This window comes from Schistocerca americana, chromosome 1 (assembly GCF_021461395.2).
Source record: "Schistocerca americana isolate TAMUIC-IGC-003095 chromosome 1, iqSchAmer2.1, whole genome shotgun sequence".
In the NCBI taxonomy this organism is placed as follows: domain Eukaryota; kingdom Metazoa; phylum Arthropoda; class Insecta; order Orthoptera; family Acrididae; genus Schistocerca; species Schistocerca americana.
Window position 1 is genome coordinate 419,890,993 of NC_060119.1, and position 20,158 is coordinate 419,911,150.

Below are 20,158 nucleotides of genomic sequence, written 5' to 3' on the forward strand. Positions count from 1 at the left end.
AAGCCTCGCAAGATTTTTCTGCCAGAAAACTGATGGCAACGGTGTTTTGGGATGCCAAAGGGGTGTTGTTGGTTGAATTCATGGAACGTGGTACGACCATTAATCAAGACGTGTACAGTGAAACAATAAAAAAGTTACGACGGGCTATACAGAACAAACGCCGTGGTATGCTGACTTCCGGTATCGTTTTTTTGCACGATAACGCCCGTCCTCACTCTGCTCGCAGAACAACGGCCCTTCTTGAGTCCTTCAAGTGGGACGTTATCAACCATCCACCTTACAGCCCAGACCTGGCGCCAAGTGATTATCACCTCTTCATGCATTTGAAGAAATGGCTCGGGTCACAGCGGTTTGATGACGACGAAGAGCTCAAAGATGCGGTCACAGGCTGGCTCCAGGCACAAGCGGGTGATTTTTATGCAGAAGGAAGTTCAAAGCTTGTGAAGAGATACGATAAGTGCCTCAATCGCTATGGAGACTATGTAGAAAAATAGTGCAAAGACGTAGTTGTAAGATGTATATATTAAAATATTTTTATTTAACTTGGTGTATTTTTTTAAATCAACCGGAGGTTACTTTCTGAACGGCCCTCGTATATCAACGCCTGTTAGTAGCTGAAGATATTAATATATAATTCTAATTTCGTTCTATATGGCTGCAGGTCATCAATGTTGTCTGTTCTTTCGGACATGTCTGAAAGAACAGACACCATATCCATATAAGTATATTCTTTGAATTTGGTCGGCACTAGTGCTGCAGGCTATTGTCGGGAAGCATGTTCATTTTTCTATGTAGTGCAAAACCTTTATAATTTTTTCTCTGCTTCTACAAAATGCTGGGATAAACTTTTTTCTTTCATGAAACCAGGAAGCAAAATGGTACAAAGTTTATCAAAAACACATTGGTCAGCAAGAGAGGAAGTGTAAGTCCACATGAAAATTTGGAGGGCATTATCAGTGGCCTCACACATATTGCCAATAATACATTTGAAAAACCACATGTGTGGAACGATGCTTCAGCTTTACTGAATGAACTCAGCAGACTACAAACAGTATTCATGATGACAGTCTGGAAGGACATACTCCAGAGGTTTAATAGTGTAAATCTGAAATTGCAAAGTGTAAACATTGATACTAAAATAGTGCATGAATTATATGAATCACTTGCAGGATTTATTGCATCTACTTGTGGCATGTTCAACTATAATGAAAATAAATCCATGGAGATTGTGACTGATATAGACTTAGATGCACCTATATAAGATCGCGAAAACACAAACTTCATGATAATGAAGAAACGGATTCTGAAGAAGTTTTTCTGACTGGAAGGGAAAAATTTAGAGTCGAAACATTTCTCCCAGTACTCGACAACTTGTACACCAAATTAGTGAGGAGGAAAGAAAGCTATAGGACACTGTTGGACCCTTTCACAGTTTCCAGTGACCTTAAGAACAGTTCACCTGATGATATTGCTGAATGTGCAGCAAATCTTCAAGCCTCATGTGACACAGATTTAGAGCCTTCCTTCCCTGGTGAATGTGTATGTTTCGCAGAACTTTTGAAATCTTCTGAAATTAGTGGTATGCCAGTTTAAATGAGTAAATTTTTACGAAAAGAGAGGTTACAGTCCACGTTTCCAAAAGCTGATGTTGCTCTTAGAATATTTCTATGTGTGGCACTTACAAATTGTTCAGCAGAATGCTTGTTTTCAGTTCTTAAAAGACTGAAATTGCATCTACGTTCTACATTGTCTGAGGAGAGATTGAACACTTGTCCATTCTTCACTTCGAAGCCAACTTCCTAACTGATAACCGTCAGAACTATGAAGATATGCTCAACGAGTTTTCTGCCGTCAAAGCCAGATGTAAACTTTGCTGACTGGTGAGTTTGTTTGTTTATTCATATTAGTTTTAAAAAACTAAGATTATAATGTAATTTTTATTACCACTTAGAGGACATTCATTGGATTTACAAACTATGTATTACCTGTTTATTTTTCAATTGCCAATGGCAGAACACAGAACTAAACCTCGTTTACATGCACACATGACTGAAAGCTCCTGACAATACTAAACAATATCTGGATGACCCAGGCCACTCGGCTCTATAGAGTCAAGTCATACCGATACTGTAGTATATTACAACTGATGTGTATTTTTGGCATCTGCTGATATGTACAGTTATTGCGGAAATATACGTTATCAGAGAGTATGGCCATATGAAAAAGTGTTAATAAATAACGTAGTCCAGTTTTGTCGATAAATATGTAAAAGCTTTGCTAATACCATTAGAAAGAGCTACGGTGAGACCAGTAGCTGCAGTACAAAACTGTTCAGCTCTTACACGGATTAAAGGTATTGCGTACACTCATTACGCAGCATCTAGCTACACAAACCCTAATGCTTTACATATTAACTATTAGATTATAAAACAAATTTGATTTTTCCACACTAGTCTGTAAAATTATGTAATACCAAATCCAGTTCTGTGTTTGTTTGTCTGTATTTAGTTATGAGTCCATGCGGTGAAATCTCTATTTCATATTCATTTCTTACAATTTCCTATACATTCACATATTAATAGAGAAGGAGTTTTTTTTATCTGCTACACAGTCAAGTTATTAGATTGTAAGATGGTAGTTTAATTTTAATTTTGAATGCATCTCTGTAAAAGTACATATTAATTTCTAATGTATGACACTTTTGCTTCAATTTTTAGATTGTAACACAACTTCCTTATTTTCATTTTCAACACTTTTGTGTAAAACAACATATTAAAAGTGAATGTATAACAAAAATCCATTGTTTCCTACATGCTCTGCTGAATTTTTAGGTCATAAAAGAAAAGTTATTTTACTTGTGTTCATTTTTGTATGTCTTTTGACAGAAGAATGTGTTAACACAATGCAGTTTTAAGTTTGTTTTATCCACTTCTGTACACCAAGTACAGTTTAGGAACCATATTACATTTTGATTGAGCATGACTAGACCGCTGACGCATCCTTCAGAACAGCAAACAGCAGAGTACGGAAACAGCTCACAAAGCTCCCACCCAAAATGGCAATTGTGAAGCGATCGGGTAGTAGTTATTATTTAAAACATGTTTTTGGGGTGGGCGGGGGAAGGCGCATATAATATGGTGTGCCTAGGGGCGCAAAATTTTTTAATCTGCCACTGTATTAAGCCCTCTGGTTGACTAACTGCATCAGCTTCTGCATTCTGCTTGTACCATATATTTGTGCACTGATCTTTTGGGTTATATCTGAGGAGGATTCCACTGACTCACAGTGTTTTTGTACCAGACCACTCAATTTTTCCTTCAGAAATCTCATGCTATTCAGTTTGCGGTAATGCTGGTGCAAGTCATCAGTTAGCTCCTGAAATGTTTCTGCCTTACTAAGTGCTTGGTGATATGTCACACATGCTTTAGCCTTGCCCATTAACCATAAGTTAGTCCTGCCTAAACAGGCTTTATATGTACAATCAGTCGCTTCAGCAGTAGCTATTATGAGGCATATTCCAAAACTAGGGGCCAGTGACACATACTTAACTGATGGTAGGCCTGAATGAAGTTTCAAGATTGCTGTCTGCCGACATTTTAGGAAACTACTGCCGTGCTGGTTTGATTCAGCAGTCATTTTCCAGTCAGTGTGAACAGATCGCAATGTCAAGACAATTGTAGATCCCACCAGTGATGAACTGCATGGCATGATTAGATTTTCGCTGGCAAATCCATCATGAGTGTATGGACCTGAAACAATGAGTGATAAGCAACTTCAAGCATAGTGTCAGGAATTCCAAAATGCCCGCATAAATGTTTACAATGAACAGTGGACTGGCAGGCCAAGTATTTGAACTGACATCATTGATCAAGTGGCCCAAAAGCTTCTGAAGTGATCAGCAATTTATGATTATTGGTCTGGCCAATGAACTCCAAAATGCTGCTCGAACCTCAATTTACACAGTTGTCACTGAAAAGTTGGGTTACTACAAACTGTGGGTGAGGTGGGTTCCAAAAATGCTCACTGATCAGCACAAAGAGCAAAGAATGTGTAATGCATGACAGTTTTTGGAGTGCTATGTACAAGATGGAAATGATTTATTTTCCAACATTGTTATGGGAGATGAGACATGGATACTGTACAAAATCAAACAATGGTCAATGCAGTGGTGCCATTCAAGTTCACCCAAACCGAAACAGTTTACGCACTCCCCATTCTTGAATCGAAAAATAATGGCTACTATTTTTGGGAGAAAAACGGGCATCATTTTGATTGATTTCATGGACCATGGGTCAACAATAACAGCTGAAGTATACAGCAAAAAACACTAACCAAACTGAGACGCACAATACAAAATCAATGCCACGGGAGACTGTCATCTGGCATAATCATCCTCCATGACAATCCACTGCCTCACACCACTGCCAAAATCAGGGAGAAGATTCAGTATTTTAATTGGAAACTTTTTGAGCACCCTCCGTACAGTCCTGACCTTGCTTCAGGTGAATATTTACTCTTTTTGCTTTTGAAAAAGTGGCTGAGCAGACAATGATTTCACAATGATGATAGACTCAAGACTGGCATTACTAACCAGTTCAATTCTCAGGTGGCGGAATTGTATGCAAAAGGGTTCAAGAAGCTGGTGCAGTGTTACAGGAAGTGTATGGATGTGAACAGCAGTTATGTTGAAAAGTAAAGTAGATATTCAGTAAAATATTACTGTCAATAGAAACCATTTCTCATGAGCTTATTTTTTATGGCCAAACTGACCTTAGCTTTAAAATACTCCTGGTGCAATGTTAACAAACACAGTTACACCCTTCACTGTTTTCCCGGAAAAAGGCATTGTCAAGTTGGCTGCTAGTGGATCTGACGAAGAGGGGCGAGGGGGTACACTCAATACTGATTTTACTTCTGCTGATACCTACTATTGTAAGGATTGCTAAACTTCTATTTGCCTATGTAATTCCTCATTGTATTCTTTATGCTGAGCACTCACTGCCAATAACTTAGTTACTTGTTCTGATAATGCAGCATTAGACTTGTCCCTGGTAGCTGCACATGTGACTGGCATTTTGTGTATTCCACAACTGTAATTACAACAACAGAAACATTGGAAAAAACTACACTTATAATACACACAAAAAATGGCCTCAACTACTTTTTATGCCAGATCATGGCCCAATGTCACTTAAAACAGTCCTTTGTCAAATGTCAAATCATCTACCAATGTCACATGTAGCTGGCAATGACGTAATGTGTGCCAACTCATGTCCTATAAATTACAAAATTCACATCTCACTGATGTTACATACTCTTAGACAGTAACAAGTCTACAGGCTCCTGCAGATTAACAAATATTACACAGAGTACAATTGATGTCCCTATGACTTAACACAGCAATACAAACCAGTCTGGCTGATGTGCACATTCTGAAGTACCTCGGGGCCATTGGCTAGATCATGGCAGCTCACACAACATGACTGACCTTGTGCAAGCTAGCTGGCCCGGCTGGTGGCAGGCATTGGTTGTCTGGCGATGATGCCCAACAGATCTATGACTATTTTGACTAAGGCACACCCACAGACCCCACAGGGAGTGTTCCAGTAACTTCCAGCAGGTCTGCATGGGACAGCAATAGCAGTGCACAGTTGTGACATGGCCTCTCCAACAGAGGAAGACCGGGGATGTCAGTGTCTGTTCATGATGCCAGTTGGGGGCAGCAGCGGTTAGCACACCTCCCACTTATAGCAGCACCGTGTTAGTATGTCAAGCACCATCATTTTGGTCCTCCGTGAGCCGGTGACAGAAGGTTACAGGTCTTCACATCAGTGGATGAGAAGTTGGCAGCTTACAGTGGCTAATTCCAGCAGACTAGGCTGCTGCAGTATTGAAGGTGGTAGTCAACTGGTGAGCGGTAGTCAGCACATCACAAGTCCTACATCGATTCTGGTTCGTTGCAGCTGAAAGATAGCAACGCTCGGAAACCTGACTATTTATAATTGTCTATTGGAGCCAATGACATTATGTCTTGGTGAGGATGACTAAATATGGCCTGGTTTTCTGGGTTAGTCAGCAGCCTTTATCACACCTCAGTGTCTCAAGACTGTGGCTTTCAGCTCTCCAGCTTGGCCCTTTTCTGCAATATCAGTGGGCTGAAAGATCTTCTTTTATAAGATTAGTGTGTTGTTACGGCAACTTTCAGTGCTGTCAGAATGACATGTTCCTTCCACAGTGAGGTCATCTTGCTGAATTGGCCAATTTAGACATCTCACTCTAGCAATGTGTGGCAGTGGCCTCAGTTGTATGCAACAATATTGCAGTATTAGCTCCCATGCCTATATGTCATTCCGGTTGTGACACAGCACAACAAGCTCAGCGCTGGTTGAGGAAAGCTCTAAAAAATTTTTACATTTGCCCAATTTATGTAACTTGACATTGAATATGTAAAAATATTATTTACAAAATGAAGAGCAAAAAGAATCATTACACAAGCATAAACTGTACTAAAACTGGTGAGATAAAGAGTGAAGCAAGTTGTGTTCAGTACAGTTATTTACAGTAATTACTTATTTCATGAAATATTGAAGCTAAGACTTGTAAGGTTGCTTTTGACTTAAATACAGATAAGTACATACTGCAGGTACAAGGGACAAATTTAATTGTATTTTCTACCAATACTACACTGTAAAGGTGTCATGGAAGTTTTATTTGTAAGTTCTCAGAAACTAACATACAACATTGCATCACTACAGACGTGCTGTGTAGATCTTTACTTACTCATTTGTCACCCTGTATAAGCTCTAGCATGCCCTGTTACAGTGAGACATATACTTCCCAGAAAGTCTGACAAAACTGATGATATATGATGTCAGTAAATATTAGAAAGAAATTAGTCATCAACTTTACATTTCCTCACATTATCTAAAGCAGTCTGAGAGTAGTGCTCAGGTAGCTTACCAATTCCAAGCCTTAGAAACTACTGGTTCAGAGCTGAAGACTTCATCGAGACAAATTTGAAGTGCATTCTTGTCCAGAAAGGAATTTTATTGACTGTTGTTTGATAAAGAGTGAGAAATGTAAACATTTGAGGGTGTAAGGTCAGAGGAATAAGTGCATGAGTGATGACTCCCCAGACAAACTGAACGGTGTGTTATCACGCAGTAGCAACACTTAATGCAGTTCTGTCAGTCATTTTTCTCACACTACAACTGAAACGCATGTCAGTTGGCAAAAAGGGCCAGCTGTAGTGGACACTCCTGTGGAGGAGTTCATAATGCACAACACCATTTTTGTGTCAGCAGATGCAAAATATTATATCCACCTTGCAGTTTGCTTGAGTGTATTGCCTTTGCTAGGACTTGGCCATTAATTTCTTCTTAAAAAGTTAACTTAAAAGGGTCATAATTTGTCACCAGTAACAACACTGCATAAAAGTGCTCACTGAGTGAGCTGATGATGTTTAAGCAAAAATGCAATAATAGTCACTTTTTGGTTTTTTGTTGCTTTGATTTAGAGTATGCACCTTCCACACCTGACTTCTGATCTTCGATTGCTGAATGCAAATGTCACATGACAGTTAAATGAAGCAGTTCATCACATAAATCAATTATGAAGACATTCTGAATGAGGAAAATCATTCATATCCAAACAATCATTCTTGAAACAAGAAAGTGCCTCTCTGATGTGATTTGCTCAAAGCACCCACCTCACACACAACACGAGGTCTGTTCAAAAAATTCCGGAACTATGTTCACAAAATTTTTCTACACTTACCTTTTACTTATCGTGCATGGTCTCCTTTAATACTCTTCTCTACAATTTATACACTGCTCCCAACACCATTTTCACTTCCGGAGGCAGTCTTGGTATACCTCCTACTGCATTGCACGAAGTGCCATCTGAGAATTTTCTTTTATCTTGTCTGTCATTGCAAATCTTTGTCCTTTCAATGAGGTTTTCAACCTTGGAAATAGAAAAAGAAGTCTGTAGGGGCCACATGAAACTCTTAATGAACAACTCGTTCTCATTTGTGCAATCCAAAAGCTATTCACTCTTTCTGGCCTTGACTCATGAGCCGTGGGCTGAACTTAGCAGGAACATATTGCGTTCCAAGATGCTGTGTCAAGATTTCATGACATGACACAACTGAAATGTTACATTCTTCTGGAGTCTCTCATCTTTGATTGGCATACACAATTTCATTGATTTTCTTGACATGAACAACGTTAGTAGATGTCGACGGGTGTCCTGAATGAGGGTCATCTTTAACTTCTGTCCAGTCATTTTTAAGCCATGTAAACCATTCATAACACGGTGTATGGCTTAATCACACATCACTGTAGGCTTCCTGCATCATTTGGTGTGTGTCTGTAAAGTTTTTCTTGAGTTTCAAGTGAAATTTAATGGAGACTCATTGCTCCTCTAACTCTGCCATCTCAAAATTCGCAAACTGTACAACACAGCATTCTGTGCAATACTGCACTGAACAATAAGTAACAGACATACATCAATGAAACTTCTGGCAATTACACATTACACACAGGCATGTGCAGGGCTGCCAACCACATTGCACTCCAACACACCATTGGCGCGAAATTACGAATGTTTTAGAATTTTTTGAACAGACCTTGTTCAAATTTTTCAAGATGCATCTGCTGTCTTCCCCTTTCTTCAAACCCAAAGCAGAAGACATGTCACAAATGTTAGACCCTTTATTTTCGATTCTATTTTATAATACCTAAACAATGTTCATAAGTTTCAATTACAGACAACATAATATGTAACTGCACGACGGCTTCAGATAACTAGATGGCAATTGATAAATACACTCATATCAACCTATGCATGTCGTGTTACTGCTATGTATTCACTTGGTTTATCAAAGTTAGTTCACTTGGAAAACCAGACTATAATAATAAACAACTTCCTGCTCACCAGTGTCATTTATTTATTTATTTATTTTGTGTTCCAGTGATCCATGTTGTGACAGTCTTATAGGTTATGGAATGTGTCAGAGATCTATGGTAGCACATAAACACAAAACAAAATGATTTCATATTACAGTAAACCATAACTTAGGTTCTACTACAAAAATCACAAATATTGCAAAATATGTGTTTACAATAAAGAATAGTCAGTATTACAATTGTAGATTTGGGCACATATTTGCATTTAACAATAAAAGAAATGATAAATACTGTAGTTCAGGAACCCTTGTAATAGGAACGCCTTAAAGTTTTTTTTAAACAAGAGCTCATCTTCTACCAAACACTTAATTCTTGAAGGGGAGCCATTAAAAATCTTACAGCTAGTGAACCAGAAATGTGCCCAAGGTGTACCATGCTGCCTTCACCTATCAAATGGCACCTGATGTCATGTGACCAGTGGCTGCTGTAAGATGAGGAAACTCCCTCATCTTACAAGCATAAAGTATTTTGATCTTGAAACAACAACATGCTCTTTCACGGAAATGCTTCTGGGAATTTTTGCAATTACTTGAGGATTAAAGAATGAAGCAAATTATCTTTGTGGTTCCATCAGACTGATAGCTCAGCAAACAGCTAAAATGTGATTTAAAAATAAAGGAAGGAATGGACATGAACTTGCAACTTTGTGTCTACATTGCACAATGTTTACTGCTAGACCACGAGCAGATATATCACTGTAATGGCTTTAAGTGGAAGACAACACTTCGTCCAGAAACTCCTGCGTCTGTGACTTTGTGGCTATCCTGCACAATGTTTATCGCTCGACCACTAGCAGATCTAGCACTGTAATGGCTCAAGTGGAAGACAACACTTTTGCCAGAAACTCCCTTCATTCTACAGTGTTGCCAGATTGTGCAGATGACCAGACAGAATTCCGAAGTGTGGCCAGTTTTATTGAAGCCTCAAGTGAATGACTGACTGCTTCTATGCGCAGAATGGCTAGGGGCCAGGTTTTATCTAAGACAGTACTATGCAGTCTGAGCTGGTAAATCAATTACAAATAATAGCACATAAAACAAAATTATTTATTGATAGTAGCAAGTATAGGGTAAAAACAACTTTATAATAGCCTCACACAAGAAACAAAATTAAGCTAATCGGGGCAAAGCTTTAAATGCAAACTAAAATTACTACTGTTGGAATGCTGTTTTTATTCTGTTAAACTACAGACATTTGATATCTGTAATAATTTTATTTTCTATATTGTCTGGCATACTAAGTGCTTCTGAAGCACTTAGATATCTGGTTTTTCCTAGCTATGTTGCCCACATGTCTAATGTTAATGTTAATTATGGCATTTGTATTATGTAACTCAATTCTGGTAAAATCAAATAACAGTTATTTTGTATCAGCACAAACAATATGCTATTCAAGAACGTCTCTCAAATAAAACTTTTCTATCTCCATAATCTGCTGAACTAAGATATATAATGCCTTTGGTTTAGTTCAAAAGCCCACCCATGATGGAAAATATATTGGCTCTGAAATCAGTAAATAGACCTAACCTCTCTGAGGATGTTCATAATGAATCTGGTAGCACTGTGGGAACAATGATTACCAAAGTACAAAGGGCAACTAAAATAAGTATAAATATTTATATGTTTAGTGAACTAGATAAAGAGGCATTAGTGTCATATCTAAGTGAGGAACCTACAACATGTAGCTCTGGACAGAAGTATGTAGAACAACTACAGCTTTGGTTCATATTTAAGAGAATAGTTGACCATGCACTTGGTAGCTATGTACATACTAGAACTGTTCATGATAGGAGTGACCCTATATTGTATACAGTTACCATAAAGAAACTTCTAATGAAAAGGTCACTACGACATAATAGGTGTAAAACAATGAAAGGGCCTGTAGACAGAGAGATGTTGCATGAAGCGTGTTTGGCTTTCAAGATGGCAATGCATGAAGCCTTCAAAGACTGCCATAGCAGAATATTATCAAAAGATCTCCTACAAAACCCAAAGAAATTCCTGTCATACGTAAAGCATGTTAATGGCACCAATGTTAGCGTCCAGTCATGGATGAGACCAGAACTGACACCGATGGTAGCAGAGCAAAAGCAGAAATGTTGACCTCCATTTTCAAATACTCATTTATAAAGTAAAATCTAGGATTATTGTCTCAACTTAATGCTTGCGCCATTGTGATGATGAATGGTGTAGACAATAGTGTAAATGATGTTGAGAAACTGCTGAAATCATTAAAATTGAACAAAGCACAAGGGCCAGATGGAATTCCTACAGACGCCACACCGATTTTTTGGCTGAGTTGGCCCCTCTTTTAATCATCTATAATCTACCACTCCATCAATCAAAAACTCATGCACAGTGATAGGAAGACATACCAGAAGAGTAGTAGAAGTAAACCACAAATCAGTTGTTCAATATATCTCACATCCATTTACTGTAGCATCTTAGGCCAAATTAGGATCTCAAATGGAATAACGAGTGTTGAATGGAATAACCTTCTCTATACCAACCAGCACTGACCCCAAAAATATTGCACATGTGAAACCTAAATTGCAGTTTTTTTACATGATGTACTGAAAGCCTGAGGTTTAATGTAGCACTTCAAGAAAGTCTTCATTATCGACAAATTATGTTCTTCAGCTGAAGACAGGAATTTATTTAGGTAGTTAATAAATACACATAAGAATATTATGTGAGAATTTGTTTGTATGTGAACGGATTTGGGTTGCTGGACACTGAGTTCCTGTAAGACAGGGTGACTCTGCAGCTGGTTCCTACTTCAAAACACTTGCTGGGTCAGCAGTTGTTCCACAGAAGTGGTCACCTTCACAGAGACATGCATGGTCAGGTGATTGGGTGTCACAAGCCTACGCGAGAATTCCACACTCCTAAACATCCATAGGTCCACTGTTTCCAAAGTGATAGTGAAGTGGAAATGTGAAGGGACACGTATAGCACAAAAGCACACAGGTCAGTCTCATCTGTTGACTGACAGAGACTGCCAACAGTTGAAGAGGGTCATAATGTGTAAATAGGCAGACATCTATCCAGGCCATCACACAGGAATTCCAAACTGTGTCAGGATCCACTGCAAGTACCATGACAATTAGGTGGGAGGTGAGAAAACGGATTTCATAGTCAAGCGGCTGCTCATAAGCCACACAACACGCCGATAAATGTCAAATGACGCCTCATTTGGTATAAGGAGTGTAAATATTGGATCATTGAACAATGGAAAAACATTGTCTGGAGTGATGAATCATGGTACACAATGTGGAGATCCGATGGCAGGGTGCAGATATGGCAAATGCCTGGTAAACGTCATCTGCCAGTGTGTGTGTAGTGCCAACAGTAAAATTCGGAGGTGGTGGTGTTATGGTGTGGTCATGTTTTTCATGGAAGGGGCTTGCATCCTTTGTTGTTTTGCATGGCACTATCACAACACAGGCCTACGTTGATGTTTTAAGCACCTTCTTGCTTCCCACTGTTGAAGAGCAATTCAGGGATGGCAACTGCATCTTTCAACACAATCGAGCACCTGTTCATAATGCACGGCCTGTGGCGGAGTGGTTACATGAAAATAACATCCCTGTAATGGACTGGCCTACACACAGTCCTGACCTGAATCCTATAGAACACCTTTGGGATGTTTTGGCATGCCGACTTCGTGCCAGGCCTCTCCGACCAACATCGATACCTCTCCTCAGAGCAGCACTCCTTAAAGAATGGGCTGCCATTCCCCAAGAAACCTTCCAGCACCTGATAAAATGTATGTCTGTGAGAGTGGAAGCTGTCATCAAGGCAAAAGGTGGGCCAACATCATATTGAATTCCAGCATTATCGATGGAGGGCACCACGAACTTTTAAGTCATTTTCAGCCCAGTGCCCGGTTACTTTTGATCACATAGTGTATCATTACGTAGTTAATAATTGTGAACATGCATATTGTGTGAGAATTTGTGGTCTGTAATCAGGAGGCTGAACACTGCATTTCTCGAAGACTCTGGCAATTGGTTGCTGCTTTATGATACTTGTTGGGCTGGCGGCTGTTCCACAGAGGAGTGCTCCTTCTTGGACACACGCAGTACTCCAGAGAATTCTGAGCATCAATACAATTAATAGTGACACAAAAAGGACAGTGAAGAAATCATTCTGTCTTTATGCTATGGTATGTAAACACTGATGTATTGAATGTCAAGGTTTTAACAACAGAAAAGCATTATCAGAAGCTTTCCTGGTGGTAATATTTGAGTCAATACAGAAAATTCACCTCTCTCATTTTGCAGAGTCAACAGATAGTCAGGACTGGTGAGTTTTCAGCATCAAGTCTTCTGTAGAGACAAAGTCAACTGACGAAAGTCATGGCACGTAAGAACGGAAAGTTGGAAGGGAATCACAGTTGATGTTACTGCTCCTGTATCCTCTCAGCTTCAGTTCCCAACTGAACTGTAAATTAGCTGAGGCAGAACTAAGGAAATACTTCAAAGCCGTGGATCAACGTAGTTGGGTACAACAGTCTTTCTCGACATCAGAAAAGGACTTGAAACATACTCTTGTATTTTATTATTAACAGTACAGTCATATGGGGAATATAGTGAAATTTGTGACTAAAGATTTCTTGGTGTGGAAAGCACAGCACATTATCTTGGATGGAGAATCATCAACAGATGTAGAAGTAACCTTACGAGTGTCCCAGGGAAGTATGCTGGAAACCTTGCTGTTCATGTTGTATATTAGTGTCCAGATAGTCCAGGTAGACAATATTAATAGTAACCCCAGACTTTTCATAGATGATGTGGTTATCTATAATGAAGTACTGTCTGAAAATAGCTGCACAAATATTCACTCATATCTTGATACAATTTCAAAGTTGTACGAAGCTTATTTCAATGAATCATCGGCACAGTTTTAGAAGGCACCACTCATTTGAAAATCAGCTTTCCCATTTCTGACATGATATGCTGTGAACATAGATAAAGGGCAACAGGCAGATTCCATATCCCTAGATTTCTGGAAAGTATTTGACACGGTACCCCACTGTAGACTGCTAATGCAGCTACAAGCATACGGAACAGGCTCCCTGATATGTGAGTGGCTCAAAGACTACTTAAGTGATAGAACACAGCACATTTTCATCGACATTCAGTTTTTATCAGACATAAGGGCATAGTCGGGAAAGCCCCAGGGAAGTATGATAGGGCCACTATTATTTTCTACTTACTTAAAGAATCTGGCGAGCAAGATGAGCACCAAACTGTCACTGTTTGCTGATGATTCTGTGGTGTACAGGAAGGTGCTGAAGATGAGTGACTGTACAATGATACAAGATGACTTAGATAGAATTTATAGTTGATGTGATGACTGGCAGCAGGATCTATATGAAGAAAAATGTAATTTAATGCAGATGAGTGCGAAAAACAAACCCATATAGTTTGGATATAGCATTGGTGGTGTCCTGCTTGATATAGTTACATCATTCAAATATCTGGGTGTAACGTGGGAAAGATATATGAAATGGGATGACCAGGTGAGAATTGTGATAGAGAAGTCAAATGGTTAACTTCAATTTATTGGGAGACTTCAAGTAATTGTGGTTAATCTGTTAATAAGATCACATATAGGATGCTAGTGCAACCTATACCTGAGTACTGCTTGAGTGTTTGGGATCCACAACAGGTCAGATTAAATATTCACTCATATCTTCATACAATTTCAAAGTTGTACGAAGCTTATGTCAATGAATCATCAGTACAGTTTTAAAAAGCACCACTCATGTGAAACTCACCAATAGGTTAGAATAACACACAAGTGTTATGGAGGTGCTTTGGGAACTGAAATGACAGTCCCTGAAGGGAAGGCGATGTTCTTTTCGAGGGGCACTATTGAGAAAATTCAAAGAACTGGCATTTGAAACTGACTGCAGAACAATCCTACTGCCATCAAAAAACATTTTGATTAAGGGCCACAATGATAAGTTTCGAGAAATTAAGGCTCATATGAAGACAGTTGTTTTTCCTTGTTCTATCTACGAGCAGAACAGGAAAGGAAACAACTAGTAGTAGTACAAGGTACACTCCACCATTCCTACAGTGGCTTGAAGAGTATGTAGCCTATGTATAACAATGAAAATAATCAATTTTTATCAATATAATGTAATTGGATAGGTAAAAAATCTACTCACCAAGCAGCTGCAGGAGAAAACACATATAAAGAAAGGTTTTGACATATGGAAGCTTTAGGAGCCAAAGGCTCCTTCAGCAGGCAGAAGGGCTGAAGGGGAAGGAAGAGGGCTGAAGGAAAAGAACTGGAGAGGTTCAGAAAAAGGGTTACAGTTTGAAAAAGACACCTAGAGCACCAGGTCACGAGAGACTTACTGAACAGGATGATCTTTCCTTCTCATCTTGTCTGGCAAGTCTCCGCTGACCTGGGGTTGTGAGTGACCTTTCTACACTCTAGCCACTTTCCTAAGCCTCTCCAGTCCTTTTTCTTCACCCCTCTTCCTTCCCCTTCAACACTTCTGCTGGAAGAAGGAGCCACCGGCTCTGAAGCTTGCATACGTAAAACATTTTTTATGTGTGTGTTCTCCTGCCACCGCTTGGAGAGTAGATTTTTTATCTATCCAATTCTTGTATGGGTATAGTTGTAGATGTAGAAAGATTGATGTCCTCCTTTAAATACTCAGAAATGTAAAATTGTGGACCGTAAAAGAACAGTATCCTACTACAACAATATCAGTGAATCACAACTAGAACTGGCCAACTCGTACAAACACCTGGGTGTAGCAGTTTATAGGGATTTGAAATGGAATGATCACATAGGCTCAGTCATAGGTAAAGCAGGTGGCAGACTTCAGTTTGGTGAAAGAATACTAGGGCAAGGCAATCAGTCTATGAAGGAGAATGGTTATAGTTCACTTGTGTGACCCATCTCACAATTTTACTCAATTGTGTATACCACACATGACTAACAGGGTATATAGAATGCATACAAATGAAGACAGCACGAATGGTTGACACATGGGAGTACATCACAGAGATGCTGAAAGACTGAACTGGCAATTGCTTGAAGATAGACACAAATCTTCCTCAGAAAGTCTAATTGCGAAGTTTCCGGTGGGTTCGAACAACAGCTAAGGGTCAAGGAGATGCTTTGGGAACTCAAATGAGAATTCCTGGAGGGAAGGCGATGTTCTTTTCAAGAAACACTGTTGAGACAATTTAAATAACCAGTGTTTGAAGCTGACTGCCAAATGATTGTACTGCCATCAACAAACATTACACAAAGCTCCATGAAAATAAGATATGAGAAATAAGGTCTCATAACAAGGCATATAGACAGTTGTTTCTCCCTCACTCTATTTGCAAGTGGAACAAGAAAGGAAATGAGCAGTAGTGGTACAGGGTACCCTCTGCCACACACCTTACTGCGGTTCACATAGTATCGATGAAGATGTAACTGAAATTATGATTAAATCCAGTGACATCATTGTCTCACAAATCACCCACTGTAACATTATCATATATATAAGCATTGTTTGAACATGATCAAAGAGACAAATACAAATAAACTGAATCCTAAGTCACTCAAGATACATCATCTCCCAAAAATGTATCTTATCCCCCACCATGTCTGACTACTGAACAATTACCGAATAGTTATTTCTGTAAGGGGCAATTTCATATTCAGTGTTGGATAGTACAGATTTATAGTCATTTAGTATCTGTAGGTTTTGGCCATTTTTTAATGTAGCAAAAATTATACCGTATGTACACAATAAAAAATTCAATGTAGTGTACTATACATTATGATCAGGATAACATTTTCTTGATTTATAAAGTTAGGGTCTTAATTGATCTCTCAAACTTTATCAGATGATTGTGATTAAAATGAGTAAAAACAAACATACTTGTGTAGACACTATAACTGTGGATTCTGTCTATACTGAAATTTATTTGCATTTTAGAAAGATCCAGAGTATTAGAGCAGATAAATGTAACAGATTAATCACTGAAGTAAAGAAGATGAGCCACCCTCTGTGCAACACGCTAAAATTTCTAGCCTATGAGCTTAGGCTGGAGTGTGGGCAATACACAAAATGATAACTTAATTACTGTTCCTAAACATTAAGAGACAGAGTGTAGATGCAGGCCAGTAACAGAAACATTTTGAACCTTAAGGATCTCTTATGATTCCAAAATGGGAATATTTTATGCACAATATTAAATAATACAAAATACACTTAGTATTTGTAAGAAGTTTCCATGTGAAACTGAGACAGACAAATTTTTAAAATTTGATTTTCAATTAAATTTCTGTCACAGTTTTCTGGAGCTCTGATGGTTAAATTTTAGTGCCATTAAAAATAATGAAAGTTGTAAATTTATTTGAGGAAATATAGTTAAACAGAGTCAGCACTTCTGTAGATGAGGATGGAGGAAAAAAAATTTTACATTTTATATTGGTGGCTGTTTAAACTGAAGCTGCAGCCATAGTTGTTGTTTTAGCTGTTAAGTTTCAAGAGCAGTCCATTACCTTTCAGACAAACTTCAATCTTTAACAAAAGATAGGATATTAAGCATGTAGCTAATTTGCACAGGTGATAAAAGTCAGGCAGTTACTTTGTATGTCAAGCCTACTGTAGACCCAGCAACTGGGAAAACAGTTAGCATGCATAAACATTACATGGATTTGACAGTAAAAAAAAGAAAAGGGCATGAATATTCAGATACTGAAATCAAGTTTTTCAACCCATGCTCAATCTACATTCTTTCATCTATACAAATTTTGAAACAAGTGATGAACAACCATATTTCAAAGACATAGTCTTAAATACGTTACAGGGTCAGAAGCAGCTGTCAAACAGATCTTGCCAGGAACATTTATTTTCAGAATGAGATTTTCACTCTGCAGCGGAGTGTGCACTGATATGAAACTTCCTGGCAGATTAAAACTATGTGCCGGACCGAGACTCGAACTTGGGACCTTTGCCTTTCGCGGGCAAGTGCTCTACTAACTGAGCTACCCAAGCACGACTCATGCGCAGTCCTCACAGCTTTACTTCTGCCAGTACATAGTCTCCTACCTTCCAAACTTTACAGAAGCTCTCCTGGGAACCTTGCAGATCTAGCACTCCTGAAAGAAAGGGTTCACAGGTGACGAGGAGGATGTATACTACATTGAGTTTGTACAACTTCTTGCTATTCTCCCAACTCCAGATATCAAACACATTGGGTTTATCTTACATTATGAATTTGCAGGAAACTTAGCCATTTTTGAAAGTGGATGAGGAACAGTCTGCACCACCCATGTAAAGGTCTTAAAGATGATTAACAACTCACTTTTAAGCTTCTCATTTTCAGATCTAAAGAGAAGGTAAAACAACTATTCATATGATTGTCAATCAGTTTTTATTTTATTTCTATTTATACTACTTGTTATATTAGTTTCTGATTGTTGAAAAATGTAGTGCTGTTGTCGCACCCATGGCAATGTAATTCACCAATTGAAAGGTTAGTCAGTTATATGAAGGAGCAAAGCAAATTATTTAAAATTAGCAGATTGAGGAAGAATGGCCAGTGGTGTACACAGAGCACTTAATTATTAAGTCAACAGATTGTTACTGCATTTTTTAAGAGAATAATATGCTCAAACTACATTATTAATAAAATGTTCATATCAAAGAATTATTATTATTACTAACCTGAGTGTCATTTTGAAAGGTTTTGGTACAGTAATGTTTGGCTCTTTCATAGTTGTGTGCCTGTTATGTTTTAAAATAGGGCTGCTCGGCAAACTACGCTGAAGAAGGGGCTCTTCATACTCACTATCAGAATCAGAAAATAAATAATCCAATTTTGTAAGACAATCATTGGCACTTAAATTATCCCATGTATTTCCCCTCAATGAACTTGTCGGGCGACTATTGCTTTTACAGGGTTCAGTGTGTTTATTTGAAAATGCAGAGTGAATCTCTCTTTTCATATTAGTCACTCCATTGGTTTTCTTCTCCTTTATTTTAAAACTATTTAACTGATGTTCATTCCTGTTTCCCTTTTGATGCAAGTTGACAGTGGCATCTACACTATCCAAAAGACTACTGTCGTTCACTGATGCTCTGTGTGTACTCTTATGATCTATGGAGGTAACCGACGATGGAGAAACTAGGTGTGTGTTTTCGGCTAATTTCTCCCAGTTGATGTAGTCATGACTGATTGTTTTACTTTGTGACTTCTTTTGAAATTTCTTTCGTTCATTCTTTTTAGAGTTATCAGCAATACTGGATTCTTTCATTGCGGCATAGGGGGCTGCACTACCTCCGAGTACTGAACCACTTGTATTGCTTATTGCAGAATTAACTTGTGTTTCTCCATTCCCTGGTTCTGTCTCTGTAGGTTTGTTCTCCAAAGCAGGATTTTCAGCAGTCAATGATTTACAGTACAACATGTGTTTATCCTTTAAAGCTTGTAGTCTCAAATAAAACTCTCCATCTGGTAGATTTCCTAACTCTCCATAATCAGGAATGTTTTCATAAAAGTTCATAAATGAGTCAAATGAGTCCCTACTACGACCATCTAACATCACACTGCGGGGTGTTGACCCTTCACGCAGTTTTGCATTTCTTCCAGAATCGGCAGAAGGTGACCAAGATTGTGGCCTAGACACTTTACCATCAATACCCATATGTCCTTGTCTTCTTCGCACGTATGTCTTTCCCTCGATAGCTGTACCTGTATCAAAAGTTCCTCTTTCATACAATGGGGATGGCTGTCTGTTGGACGGGTTCAATGGAACTTTAAGACAAGAATTATTGAAAACAGATCCACTATGGTTCGACATAATGTGGTTCCAGAAACATCTCAGCAGAAAAGTCCGACTTGGACGTAAGAACTTAGCCTGACAACAGTGAAACGTTTCATAAGCAAACTCGATTACCCGTTCACTATCCACATTACAGTCCGAATATTGCGCTAGAACCCGCTACCTTGTAGACAGTCGTTGTCATGGAAACAGCGTTGGAAACAGTGTTGAAAACGTACAACAGCATCTACTTCGAGATCAACACTTCGCAAATGTTGAATCATACTTAGATTATTCCATCTATTTTAGTTTGCTTGCTTGAAAAAGAAAACTGGTATCGAAATCCCGTCTGTTCGTATATTTTGAAGAAACATCTGTTGCCTTTAAAAAATT

General features: G+C 38.6%; 1 protein-coding gene across 1 annotated transcript in view; it reads right to left on the reverse strand.

Annotated features, from left to right (window-relative positions):
• Window positions 1-19,896, reverse strand: part of LOC124602362 (protein FAM161B-like) — a 167,244-nt gene extending 147,348 nt beyond the window's left edge. Inside the window, exon 1 of the mRNA XM_047136317.1 lies at window positions 18,669-19,896. Coding sequence (XP_046992273.1) covers window positions 18,669-19,804 — 1,136 coding nt within the window. The 5' untranslated portion in view covers window positions 19,805-19,896. The remainder of the gene's footprint in view (window positions 1-18,668) is intronic.
• Window positions 19,897-20,158: the final 262 nt, after the last annotated feature.